The sequence below is a fragment of the Seriola lalandi genome, unplaced genomic scaffold, assembly GCF_002814215.2.
Source record: "Seriola lalandi dorsalis isolate HSWRI2012SDOR001 ecotype SW California unplaced genomic scaffold, Sedor1 jcf7180002054438, whole genome shotgun sequence".
Lineage (NCBI taxonomy): Eukaryota > Metazoa > Chordata > Actinopteri > Carangiformes > Carangidae > Seriola > Seriola lalandi.
This window is the reverse complement of record NW_019524991.1, coordinates 325,097-338,235: the sequence shown is the minus strand read 5'-3', so window position 1 is coordinate 338,235 and position 13,139 is coordinate 325,097. Positions and strand designations below refer to the sequence as shown.

The window sequence follows — 13,139 nt, the reverse complement described above, 5'->3', positions numbered from 1 at the left end:
TGACAATTCAAATTGTTTGCAGTTTGAGACTATGGAGCCACTGAGTAAACTCTAGCCAATAGCTGGTGATGTTTGAACATTGCCATCTTTGAATTCAACAATAATACTGGATATATTTAAGAGACAAAGGGTTTTTTTTTTCTGAAACAATGACGTTTTATTCAAAAGATGCGTGACATATACAATTATAAAATAATTTACATGGCATGCCTTACTATCCATTCACTATAAACGTTCAGTCACCAAATCAGACTCAGATTTTTTTCAAGTGTTTTTGTCATTTAAGTCTACATCTACAAATACAAAGCACATATCTTTTCTAAAGAAAAGCCAAATCCTACAATATCTACAACAGGTCATCTCATAAAATCAGTTTAATGTGAATCCTTAACCTAAGTCCATAGGCAATTCCGAACATGAACTCAGTGGCTTACACTTGTGAACTTATGTGAATGATGTGTGTATGTGTAAGAAGCCATGACCCCACACACGTTTGAAGATAATAGATTTAACACTGATGGGATTGGTAGACTGCACAGTTGAATACAGACACACCTCGACTTGACAGTTACACTCTACACAACTAGTCTATCAGCTACACTAAACTGGGCACTGACTCATTCACATCTTTTCCATCCAATGCAAACTTCACAAAACACATAATTTGCCCCTTCCCAAGCCCGCCCCGCCCCGCATTCCAATCTCACAATTTGGGCTACACTTGTAACAAACTTTTATCAACACAAAGAAATGTTCTGAAAACTCCACAATATACAGTATGTATAGATACTATATCTCCTTTAGGAAATAATCTCATAAATAAAATATACAGACCAGCAACTGAGATGCTGAACTAAAGGAACGGTATCAAACTGTGGTCAAAAGTGATGACAAAAAAAATTTTCTTCAAAAAAAGTATTGCACAACTAACACAAAAGGTGGATATTTTCTTTATGCCATGCTCATGTTCTTTTCATTTTTTAGGATCAGTAGAGACTTTTTTTTTTTCCAATCCTCATCCTTACAACCCTCCTCAGACAAACATGCATTTCGTTTTGATTTTGACAAATCACAATAACCTATATAATAATCTCATAAATTCAGAGACCAAAGCAGAGCTGGTCCAAAGTGATAGCTTTTTTAAATACTAAGTATTAAGTTACACCTCCCTCTAGACCCATTTTTTCCAACTTTCCAATTTTAGCAAATGCATATTTTGGCACAAATGTTTGTGGTAACCCTAATTACACGAACCTTATGTTGCTTAGCCTAAATATTACTGCCCTTTTTAGTGATTTTGGCTACCATCTTATACAAATAAAACCCACTGCAGATATCAGCTGGCCCTGCTCTGTGTCCTTAGTTTAACATGAACACAAGCTTCACTGGCTGAAAGAAAAAAAAAATAAACCAGCTTTTCAGTGATTTCAGTGTCAGCTTACTAAATGAACAGATTTCAATAGCTTCATCCTTCATTGGAGTTCTGACTTCAAAGATTCAGTGACAATGATTTCAGCTTAACTGTTAACTTTTTTGTGGTTGTAGCTGTTGAGTTAAACAGTACTACAGCTTTGCTCCACACCTGAAATTACACTTTAAACACAGTGGAAACAGGTGGAAACAGACATCTGTCAAAGTCACCCTAGTCTCTTTACAACATTTACATGACTGATATGTATTTACATGACTTCTGAAGAGTATGAAATGGCATAGGTGAAATATAGAAAAATATTTCCTGTACCTTGATAACATGTTTAGTGTGGTCTGTGAGAGCAGGGACAGCCCCCCCCCCATGAACTCACTTCACAGAAGTGACAACAGGTGACAAATCACTTCATGCCACAGGTTAAGTTGTTCAATCTAGGCCTTGGCGACTTCTTTTACACCCATGTCACCTTATGTAGATATTTCCCTAAGTACAGGATATGTCAGTCAAAGCTGTTCTGTACACCGCTCCCACCTCAATATTCCACAGCATTATTCAAATTCAGTCACTAGTCTCCCAAATAAAGCAGGTAAGTTGAAATCTATGTTGACAGGGTATGAAGATTGTATATCACAATGATAATAATGTCAAAATTCATATCTGAACAGATAAACAACAAAATGTACATATAAATTAATCCATGTAGCAGAGGAACATTTCTTCTTCCTTCAAAGTCCCAGGAAACCATGTGGAAAAGACTGCAGTTCACCTCAGATATATTTACTCCTTGACCTTCCCAACAGTGACACACCTTTCACAACAGTGAAAAGTGTGAACTCTTAGTCGTGCTCCTAAAGGATGCATATATCTAAGCCTCAATTCCAGCCAAGATAGACTGAGCAAAAGGAATGGCAGAGAGCAAAAACAAAAAGTCCCCCCTACCCTCCACCATGTTTAGTCATTTAATAACATTCTAAAAGCAAAAGCAGTATCATAAAGTGGTAACTGTTTCACTGAAGTTTTGTACAGCAATGGATTTCAGTGCCCAGTAGTACCTGTGCGCTCTGGAGAAAAAACATCTTTGATCTCCAGAGTGTGGTTTTCAAGTATTACTGCTGCCTCTTTTGAAAACTGCACCTTGACAATTCCTCTCTCAGTTAACCGATAGGTTATCATGTCTATAAGCTTCTTCTAGCAAAAGCAGCATTTATTTGCATGACAATTACCAAAGCTCAGCTCTTTGGCCTTACATGCTTTGCAAGGTGCCACTGACTTCCAAACAGAGCAAATCTGAGGGCATCCTTGGCAAATGCAGCCAATGCTTATTGCACCATTTCTAGTGGCAGCATTGTGTAGTGCAGCATGATTGTATCTCTTTCTGTGACTAGGGCTGATTTTACTCTTCTCTCCGAAATCAAAGTTTATTAATCTCAAATGAAACAACTGTGCCCCTTCAACAGATTGCATTTAAATCCCAGATATAACTCAGGGTAAGTAGGGATGGGACATGTCATTTGAGGCGTTGAGTGACATTGGCTAAAGCCACTGCAAAGGCCTGAACAGCAGAGAAGGGATACTGGAAGTCCAGGATGTAGGCGTTGCCATCAATCCTGCCAAACTGCATCACCTGTGTAAAAATACAAACAAAAAAGTTAGTACAGATTATAGGCAAAGAAGATACTATTGTTACACACTGAGTGATATTTCTTGAACTGGAGCTCTCTTACCTGTCTGCCCTCTAGTTCAATTTGAAAGTTCTTGGCAGATTCCTGTGTGACGCGCCCACCAAAGTCCAGCTGGTAGACCTGCGTGGCTTCATTCCACAGTGGCTGCTTGTTGGCCATGACATAGACAAACCCCTGGCTGCCCAGCCCTCTGTCCTCCTTCTCATTGGCCTTTCGACATTTGATCTCATCCAGTTCACTGGCAGCCCTCAGATTCCTCTTACTTTTCCAGCCCTTCTTACCACTCTGGCACTGATTGAGAAGCTCATCCCCACTGATGAACAGCTCTGGCTCACTTTCTGAACTGTCTTGGAACTCACTATTGGCAGTGGTCTTACTCAGCTTCTTAGCCTTCAATTGCTGTTCTTTCTGTCCCTTCAGCTTCTTCTTGTCCCTTCCTCCCAGCCGTGGACTAGAGATGAGTGAGTTGAAATCACCTAGAGCTCTGCCCTCCTTTTTCGACTTGCTCCCTTCAGCCAGTGGTGGCATATTAGCCTCGTCAGCCCGACCATCCACCCGCTTGCGGTTCTTCTTGCTGAACTTCTCAGACCGCTGTGGCACAGGGCTCTCAGTCAAGGAGAGCACCTCCTGGAAACCTTCTCCAGCTTCTGCCATGGCCTCTTGTAATCCTCCATGGCTCTGCAGTTCTGCTGGTGGTGGCGGAGGGGGTGGTGGAGGAGGAGGAGGGGGAGGAGAGAGGACATTTTTGTCTACTGTCATGTGGGATGCTTTGGGTGGAAGTGGCACTGCAGGACTGGACATAGGGGGGCAAGAGTTATAGGTACCCCAAGGTGTATGCAGGGCAATGGGAGGAATGGGAAGCCCTGAACAAGTGCTTCCTCCTGGATACATAGGTGGGAGGGGGCAGCAGGCCAGGTTTGCCAGGTTTGCAGGGTAACCTGGCGGTAAGACAAGGGTTGCATCCTGCTGTGAGAAGGGTACTGGTGCCACCACCTCCTTTGGGGAGGAGCAAGGGCGTGGCGACCCTGGGATGGGCTGGAGCTGGGCTCCAGAATAGGCAGTTGCTGGAGGGTACTGGAGAGAGATTTGGTAGCCTGCAGCTGCTGCTGCAGCTTGAAATGATGCAGCACTGGGGCTGGTGGGGGACTTTGGAGAAAGAACAAAAGGCAGCCTGGAAACATCCAGGTGCTGGGCTGGGCTAAGAATAAGTGGAGGTGGTTTGTGGGGTCCGGGGGGGCCAGTTGGGTTCAATGTTACTGTCCGTTCCTGAGGAACCCACACCTCCTCCGTCGCAGCTGGGTCCCACTGATAAGGAGGTGGGCGTTTGACAACCAGGCCTGATGCATCATTTCCTCCTAGTGCCAGATGCCTCAGTGTCTGATTCAGTGTTTCATCCTCAGTAAATGCTGAATTAACATAATCAGCCCTGTCTCTGTTACTTCCTCCTCCTGCTGCAGTCCCAGATCCTTCAAGAGAGCTCAGCAGGTTATAAGAAGACTGGGAGGCCAGAGGAGTAGTGCTGTTGGAGTGAACGATAACTGTGCTGTGTGGTGCCCCATTCCTGGGAGGGAAATCTTGTCTGATAATAGTTCCTCCTGCTATTCCATTAGCACTCCCTGGGGCAGTACTTCCAACACTGGATCCACTGCTACACTGACTGCAGGTGTATAAGGCTGTTGGCACCCTCTGCTGGAATGAGGCTGCTAGTGCGCTATTTTTGGCCTTAGGAGGCAGTGGTCTAGGCGGTTCCAGCATCTGGGAAACTTTGAGAGCGGCCTCTCGGCTGTTTCTCCTGAGAGTGGCATGGATCAGACTGCTGTCAAGCCTCTGTCCAGGGTTCCTGCTAACAGCACTGTTCTGGTTGGCTGTGTCAGGGTATGGGGGTGGGTCTCCACTGGGTATGGAATAGCGAGGTGCTGTGAGTCTATTGAGGGTGGCAGATGTATAGGGCAGCTGGATCTTCTTGTCAGATGATGAGGAGGATGATGAAGAGGTGACCCTGAGAGTGGCAGAGCTGCCAGGTCCCTGGAGTGTATACACATTCTGATTGCAGACAAGGCGCGTTCGCGGACGACATACTTCCTCCACATTCCCACTGCTGTCAAATGTTGTTATCCTTTCATATCCCAGTGGTGTGGGGTATTGCGCTTGTTGCTGACCTGAAGGATAAAGTGGAAACTCTCCCTTCTTCAAACAAAGCTCACCAGGAGGAGTCCCACTGGTTCCCCCTCCTGTTCCAGATGCAGCACTGGAGGCTGCAGCGGATGCTGATGCTGAGGCTGCAGCGGCCGCTGCAGCAGCCACAGCAGCAGCCACCGTCCCGGGGTAGGGGGGCGGGGGGTTCATCTTGCTGAGCTCTAGAGGGGCACTGAACACCACTGTATCACCCTCAGCCAGCTGTGGGGTTGACCGAGTTGTTTTGATTTTCAGTAGGTGCTCATGTTCACCCCCCACTGCTCTCTCAACCACTAAATCAGGTGGATGAGGGATCTGGATCTGCAGTGCCCCCGGTTGTAGCTGGTGCACAGCTGCAGCTGAAGGCTGTCCTGATGACATGGAGGGAACAGGGATTTGAATCTGAAGCTGCTGCTGAAGTTGATGGTGATGCTGCTGTTGTTGTATCTGATGCTGCTGCTGTGATTGCTGTTGATGATGCATTTGTTGTTGTTGTTGTAGTTGCTGCTGAATTTGTTGATGCTGTTGTTGCAGTTGTTGCTGTTGCTGTATGTGCTGTTGGAGCTGCTGTTGATGCTGTTGCTGCTGCTGCATGTGTTGAAGCTGCTGCTGAATGTGCTGTTGCTGAAGCTGCTGCTGTTGTAAGTGTTGGTGCTGGAGCATCTGCTGCTGCTGCTGTTGGAGTTGCTGTTGCTGCTGAAGCTGTTGTTGGTGGTGCTGAATTTGTGGTGGGTGGTGCTGTAGTTGTTGGTGCTGCTGCAGTTGTTGGTGCTGCTGCTGCAGTTGTTGGTGCTGCTGCTGCAGTTGTTGGTGTTGCTGCTGCAGTTGTTGGTGCTGCTGCTGCTGCTGTTGATGGTGATTTGGTTGTTGTGATGGATGATGGGAAGGTGGAGGTCCCACCATTAGGCGACCCATTTCCAGTCCCCCAAAGATGACCTGACCAGGACTAGAATACCTGGTGGGAACTGTGTACTGGGCTGTCAGGATGGTGTCCTGACTTTGGTCTGACCCACCGGCAGCTGCTCCAGCAGGGGTTGTGCTGGGATTTGTTAGGACGTCCAGCTGAACATTTTGATTGGCTAGGAGTGACTGGACCAGACCGATGCTTTGAGCTGGGGACATAGCCTGGGCAGGACTATGGATGGGGGCAATAGGGATGTTGACAGTGCAGGGAGGGTTGTCATCGGCACCACCAGCAGGGCCTGTAACAGGCAGGTCATCTTCATCTTCACTGAAGACGTTGGGGCTGAAGACAGGCAGATTTATGTAGTCCATGGAGATCTTACGCACCTCTGGCAGGTAGATGGTCATCTGTCTGGGCTGCAGATGGAGGAGGCTTGTCTTATAGATGACTGAGGAGAGAGGGACAGGGTAAAATGAGCAAATGAAAAATAAAGGCTAATTCTATTAATTTATTTATTAACTTTAAAATGGCAAAGACAAAGATTTGGATTGTTTACCTGCACCTAGATTGGTAGGCAAGAATGTGGCCAACCCCACTATCTTGAACTTTGTTCCCCAAATATTGGATGTGACCTGAGCAAGGTAATTTTGCTGCAAGACAGGAACAAATGGATTATTTTCTGTGAAAACATACAACAATCTGTAGAAGAACATTTATGTTTGAGCTTATCATTAAGCAACATTGCCCCCACCCCTGGACAAACAGCTACCTGACTAATCCATAGGTGACAGCACTGTAGCAAAAATGGCATGGACCCCCTCACTGGTTTCCCAGCCAGCCAACAATGCCATGTGTTGATGCACTTAGTGGGCAATTAATTAGACTTTTACCTGAGTGATGTCATCTAGAGGAAATTCCCTCCGTGTTAGACTAGGTGAACCAATAGAGGGCTTCCGTATGGGTAACCGTGGTGACCTGGAGATCTCCTGTGTAGCACGGGACAATTTGGGCGATTTTCTGGGATCAATGTTGATCCTGTTGGTAAAGGGACAAACTAAGTCTCTACAGAGAAGGTAGCAAATGAAAAAGAAAGTTTAGGCATGCAGTGAAACAAAAAACGAACGAAGAACATTCCATTTAAATGCATCACTGATGCAAAGGGTTAATATAGGAAGGTTAATATTTCAATAACAGTTGGGATGCCACACAATTTCTAAAATGCAAAATTACACTTATTTTGGTACAATTTGTATTGGGCAGAAATGTAAATTAAAAAGGGCAAAATAGTCATTTAACATTCATTTAAAGGTTAATTCTTATGTTTTCAAGTTGTTGTTGTAGGATGATATAACAGCTATGTCAAAAATCTGAATTCATCCTTTGGCTCGCTCCTTTCACAGAAACATGTAAAACTAACCTTTAATAACTCCAAGTCCAAAAAAATCTCAGTTTGCATACAAAATGTTTCTCAATTCACACTGAATAACTGTGACCCCACTTATTTAATACTGTGGAAACTTGCAGGCAGAGTGTTTCACCTGGACTGTTGACTGCTACTGGGTCAAAAACACACAAAAACAGTAAATATTAGTTATAGATGACATGCTGCAGTGCACACAGATCAAGTGTCTGGTTACCTGGGCAGTTTGGGGGATTTGCTGCCCCTGGATATCTTTGGAGATTTCTTGCCAATCCAGTCATCACTCAGCTCAATGTCACTGGAGTCTGAGCAGTTACAGCTGTCGATCATGGCAGATATCAGACTATTGCCGTATATCTCATCTGAGGAGAGAAAATGGGACGATGGACGGAAAGAATGGAGTTACTTTCGAGCAAATGGGTTATCAGTGTGAAGTCCCTAAGTTTCCAACTTCTACCCCTGCGATCAACACTGCTAAATTGTGAGTGATATTGCTGTTTCAAAGAGTTTAAATCAGTAAGGAAAGATTGGAATAAATAAATACAAAATAGCAGTCTTTTGGCAATTATTACAATAAAGCTGGCATTGTTTCAGTAGTTCAGATTTTTTCTCTGTTCCCTCATTCATATGGAGTTTGTGAACCACTGCTGCTCTAGTTTAGGTCAGGCTAATTTACTTGATGGACATTAAAGTCTGAATGGGCTGGAACCATTTCATGGCTGGCTTCATTTATCACTGTGTGTGGGTGGGGGGTGGGGGGGCAGCGGCATGATTTATGAGGAACCCAGGGGCCATCAGAGCCCCCATTAAGCAGCTTTTAATTAACATGGGCCCAATCTGCCCTATGTGACTAAAACATACTAACTCATTGAACGCCAACTCAAGAAACTCAAATAACTGGAAAAGTACTGGAGCAGGCAAACATGTCTGAGAGGAATACATTTGGCAATTCAAATTTTCAGGAATATATAGACAAACTGCAAAAAAAGTTTGTTGTTTGATCAATAGTAATAGTGCTTTGTTTTAATCCAAAGTAAATATATTTGACATGGGAGTCAGAGGTAAGTCAAATTATGATATACTTTACTGTTATGAGAGTTCAGCTGTTAAAATGGAAAGAATGACAAAAACTGGATTAAAAAACACTGGATATCAAGTAACTCCCACATTTTCCTCTTAACCATATTCCATAAATAGAGAGCTCAGTTTTACTAGCTTATATTTATAAGCAACTATTGTTTATACAAATGTATTAATATTAAACAGCTGACTTAAATGTCCTAGTGATTGTGATTGCGATTGGATTGTAGTCCATTATCAGCAAAAATGTCAATTAGGAAATTATTTTCTGGTTAGGTTATTACATTTTGTTAGGTTGCCAATATGAAGGGAGCTCAGTTCTACCTGTTTTCCCATCTGTCTTGGGGTCCATAATGACGAACTCCGGACGCAGTTTACTTATTCGTCTGCCCTTGAGGATAGGCACCAGACCTCCTAGGTACTCCAGGTACAGAGTGTAGCAGGGCCCCCCCACTTCAGGGTTATCCTCTGTACGTTTCATGGTACAGTGCAGACGCTCGTTCCCAGCTGTTGGGTAGCTCACAAAATCACGCATGTTGTTGGGATCTGGGATGGGGGGCTGGAAGAGAAAAACATGAGGTTGTAGAGTTGTTCAGAAACTTATTTTATTCAGTGTTAGTTACTTAGTTACTGTGTTAGTTTTCTCATACTACACTTCAGCTGCCATTTTACAAAGTATGCTCATCTTAGTCATATATCATCGTCCCAGAAAGTGACATCTATGACAGCACTAGTATGGTGCTGGAAGCTTTCCTGGAAGTTCTTCACATTTATTTTATGGTTTTAATGGCCCTAACACCCTCCTGCATTGTGTTACCTTGATGGTGGGGATGAAAGCGGCAGTGACGTAAGAAGAGAGGCGGGAAGGCATGGTGAGCTTGGCAACATCTTTTTCCTCCTTCACTGCCGTGGCGATGCCCTGCTGGCAGAGTAGCTGCAGGCTGGCAACCCGGTGCTCCACTCGGACAACGTAAAGCGCCGGGCCACATGCCAAGAACAGACGAGAGTCCCGGTGACCCCAGCACAGCGTGGTGATTGGGCGCTGCAGGATAATGGAGAAGATACATTAGAGGGTGCACCACATCCTTTCACAAGGTTAATGTCAAGCATGAAAGATTGGCAAATGTTGGGGGTTTTTGTTATAGCTGTGATCAAATTCTTTCTTGAACTTTGCATCTTCGCAGGGGCACATTGCTTAGAGTGAATTCTGAGAACAGCAGTCTTCTTCAACAAGATTTTACAAAAACATGAGGGTATGTGCATGCTTATGGCAGACCGCTGAGCAGACCTTGGTCACTGCGAATCCTCAAATAGACTAGTCTTTACTTTAATCTTCTTGGATGGTGTGACACACAGTGCAACATACTGAATGTTGATGTACAAACTGAAAGTTGGCTTTTACAAAGACAATGTCATATACTTGTCTATGAGTGGAAATGTCATTCATTTGGCCAGACTGTACAGGTGTGTAATTCAGCAAATGCTACCTTTTCAACTTCAATCTATGTTTAAAGTGAGTCATCTCACTTTGTTACTTAATGTACTTGTTTCACTGTTAACTTACCAACAATCTCATTAAAGTAACGCATTAAAATGTTTTTGTCAGATGATGATCACCTGTGCTGGTGTGTCCAGTGTGTAGATGTGTTCACCCTGAACATTGTAAAATTTGACAATGGCATTCCTGGTGGGGGGAGGACAGGATGGGTCAGGGGAGAGGAGTGTCCTCTCCATCCCTGCCACTGCAAGGAGGTCCCCCTGTGAGCACCATTGGACCACCACATCTGCATCACAGGACAAGGAAGAAAATAATGTTATGAACATTAACATATGAGGCAAATTTTGACAAAAGACAGAAAACACAACATTCCTTGAGACATAATTTGTAAGAGAGAGATAGTAAGAGATAATGTAAGAGACAAAGTTGCTGGAACACTCAGGTATACATTAATGATAAGGCGCCCACACACCTTTCAGACCGGTGCGAATGAGGGTGGGAGAGAGGTCATCGTAGTTGTTCATCAGGTTAATGTCACCAGAGGTGAAGCTGACTGTCAGCAGTGGCTTCTGGCTGTGCACTGAGAGGAGACAAAGGACAACACAAACATCTTAATAATAATAACAATAACAATAATGTGACAGTGTAAAGTACACTGGGATTAACTGCAAACTGTTCTTCCATGTACGAAACTATAACTTGTATGTTAATACATTTAAGTAATGTGGCACTGACAGTGGATGTCAATAAATGTCTATCAAAGGTGGACTAAAGTTAAAATTATACACACCGGTGCAATGAATAAAATGCAATAAATTATTCTACACGAGTGTTATCTGGGGATTTAACTTTATATAGCAAAACACAGAGAGTAAGTAACATTTCAGCTTATTACATCCACAATATAGCCTGACATAAATTAAGGGAAGAGCTGAAATGATCAGTTAATTAATCAATGAATCAATCAACTAAAAAAAGCAACTATTTTGATACGTGATTCACCGTTTGTTTTTTTTTTTCAAGCAAAAATACCAAACACTGCCTAGTTCCAGCTTCTCAGCTGTGAAGATTTGCTGCTTGTGTCCATCTTACTTGGTAGCAAACTGAATCTGGAGGTTTTGAAGAGTTGGTTGGACAAAATAAGCATTTTGATGGCATCCCCTTGGGCTTTAGAAAACTTTTCCTGACATTTTATAGACGAAGTGAGTGATCATGAAAATGATCGGCAGAAAAATTGACAGTGAAGAGAATTGTTAGTTGCAGCCATAAATGAGGTATCATACTGGTAACCTACAGAGGATCCGGTGATCAATATGCATTTCCAGAGTGGGCCATAAAAACAGACTGGATGCGAGGAAGACAGAGTGTGTGCATGTGTGCGGTTATGTATGTGTGTGTATTTGTGAGGCTGCGTGTGTTTACTGTGGGTGTAGTTGAGGGCTGTTATGAGAAAGGCTAGGACAGATCCATATCCGAGACAACTATATTTCATTTTCAGTGAGTTTCCATTGTTCCCTATTCATGAGAACACACAACTGCAATGAAAAACACTCAGCACATCTCACTGCTGCAAACAAGCGGCATTCTCAGTCAAACTGCTATAAATAAGACATTTTCAGACAACGAACAATATGTTTTCATTAAAACAGCTTTGACTCTGTCCATTCACATAGTCCTGCAAAGACCCAAATACTACCACCAATAAAACATCCACCTCTTCTTGACTTTCAGCCCAATAACGGTTACCACTTCCTTATAGAAATCAGTTTACATTGAGAGTGTTGCATTAAATCATATAAATGATGTTGCTGTAAATGCAGAGTGTTGTGCTGTGCTTTGCAGTGATAATCGGTCATCATCATATATCATGACAGAGAGATCTGGCAGGCGGAGGAAGAGGCAGCCTGGTGTCTCAGTCAGGTTGTCCATTTGAGAGATAATTTCTATCAGGTCAAATCAATTACTATTGACTGGTTTAATTAGTGAGTTAGGGCATAATCAGTGTTCCAGCTAAGGCAAGCACTTTTCAGCTTTACCACTTGGCACACAAGTGGAAGGGAAGGATAAAAAAAATAAAAAATAGCACAGCAGGATGAGGACAGACCCTCAAGAGTTCAGCCTCAGCAACTGGGACTAATGAAGGTGAAGACAAAAGGAGGTAAAAAACAAAACAATACAAAACAAAACAAAACAGGAACCAATAAAAATTAGGTTGTCAAATGCGCTGGTGTACACGGTGAAAGCAGCAGGAGGGTGGGGAAAGGTAACCACATGCAATTCTTCTGTTGTGTGACTGCTCACGTCCCAGTGTACTAGATACACACTGGACTGTATTTGAATTGGATATCGAACTCACCAGATATATTCCCAGAATCACTTTTGACTGTTGTAAATTGCCACTATTGTGTTTATATGTGTAAGCTGACAGTACATGAAGACAAAAAAAAAAAGGTGAAATGGCATGCATATATTAGATGATTAATAAAATATATGTGAACCATGACAATGTAAAAATAAGTTAGTTGGATGGGAATCTACAAGTGGGGAATAAGTGTTTACTCCGCAACTGTTCCTGCTATTTTTTTCCATTTTCTTTCCTCAAGTTGTAGACAGTGGTGTAAATAGGGCTGCTGAGGCCAAAACAGGCCCCAATTCTGAAAATAGCTTGCAGTCAACTGTGGCATCAAGCTCAAGTACCAGGGCTATATCCTTGACACTGCAGTTAATCTTATTTTATGAGAGTCGTGGGGATTTCGTTAAAGACAGTGCAATTGAAAACACAGACAGACGAGATTAACACATAATTTCAACAGAGGGGACTTTTTTGTTCCACTAATGTACAATTGGACAGTGATGAACACACACTTACACCCTGACAGCTGCTGCTGTTATGACAACAGCCTCTGCACCATAAAGAGCAAACAGGAGGTGCAGTGGCAACAACAGCCCAA

The 13,139-nt window shown here is 43.2% G+C and overlaps 1 protein-coding gene across 2 annotated transcripts in view; it reads right to left on the bottom strand.

Annotated features, from left to right (window-relative positions):
- Positions 1–131: 131 nt before the first annotated feature.
- The window catches only part of tulp4a (TUB like protein 4a), a 32,761-nt gene continuing 19,753 nt past the window's right edge, over positions 132–13,139 (bottom strand). For both annotated transcript variants that reach the window (XM_087175266.1, XM_087175267.1), the window contains 9 exons: positions 10,661–10,768; positions 10,308–10,474; positions 9,508–9,732; positions 9,015–9,249; positions 7,828–7,972; positions 7,081–7,225; positions 6,747–6,840; positions 3,154–6,638; positions 132–3,053 (listed from right to left, as the gene is read on the bottom strand). In XM_087175266.1, coding sequence (XP_087031392.1) covers positions 2,937–3,053; positions 3,154–6,638; positions 6,747–6,840; positions 7,081–7,225; positions 7,828–7,972; positions 9,015–9,249; positions 9,508–9,732; positions 10,308–10,474; positions 10,661–10,768 — 4,721 coding nt within the window. In that variant the 3' untranslated portion in view covers positions 132–2,936. The remainder of the gene's footprint in view (positions 3,054–3,153; positions 6,639–6,746; positions 6,841–7,080; positions 7,226–7,827; positions 7,973–9,014; positions 9,250–9,507; positions 9,733–10,307; positions 10,475–10,660; positions 10,769–13,139) is intronic.